Consider the following 217-nt stretch of genomic DNA (forward strand, 5'->3'; position numbering starts at 1 on the left):
GCAACAGCAGCAGCAGCAACAGCAGCAGCGGCAGAACAAACGTCAGAATGTCTCCTTAGGGAGCCTTGTGCTCTATCTCCTCCTCTGAGGCCCCAGGGCCCTGCTGCTAGGCAGCAAGACGCCCAGATGATGCCGCTGAAGCTCGCTGCAGCAGCAGCAGCAGCAGCACACCCGACAGACTCCGACAGGATCACCTCGGGACAAAGCAGCAGCGAAA

General features: G+C 60.4%; 1 protein-coding gene across 1 annotated transcript in view; it reads left to right on the top strand.

Annotated features, from left to right (window-relative positions):
* Positions 1–217, top strand: part of EMH_0070720 (uncharacterized protein) — a gene marked incomplete at both ends in the record, with an annotated part of 4,899 nt that overhangs the window by 2,016 nt on the left and 2,666 nt on the right. Inside the window, one exon of the mRNA XM_013499009.1 lies at positions 1–215. Within this exon, the coding sequence (XP_013354463.1) occupies positions 1–215 (215 nt within the window). The remainder of the gene's footprint in view (positions 216–217) is intronic.

Source organism: Eimeria mitis, genomic scaffold (genome assembly GCF_000499745.2).
Source record: "Eimeria mitis Houghton genomic scaffold, Emh_scaff3911, whole genome shotgun sequence".
Taxonomy (NCBI): domain Eukaryota; phylum Apicomplexa; class Conoidasida; order Eucoccidiorida; family Eimeriidae; genus Eimeria; species Eimeria mitis.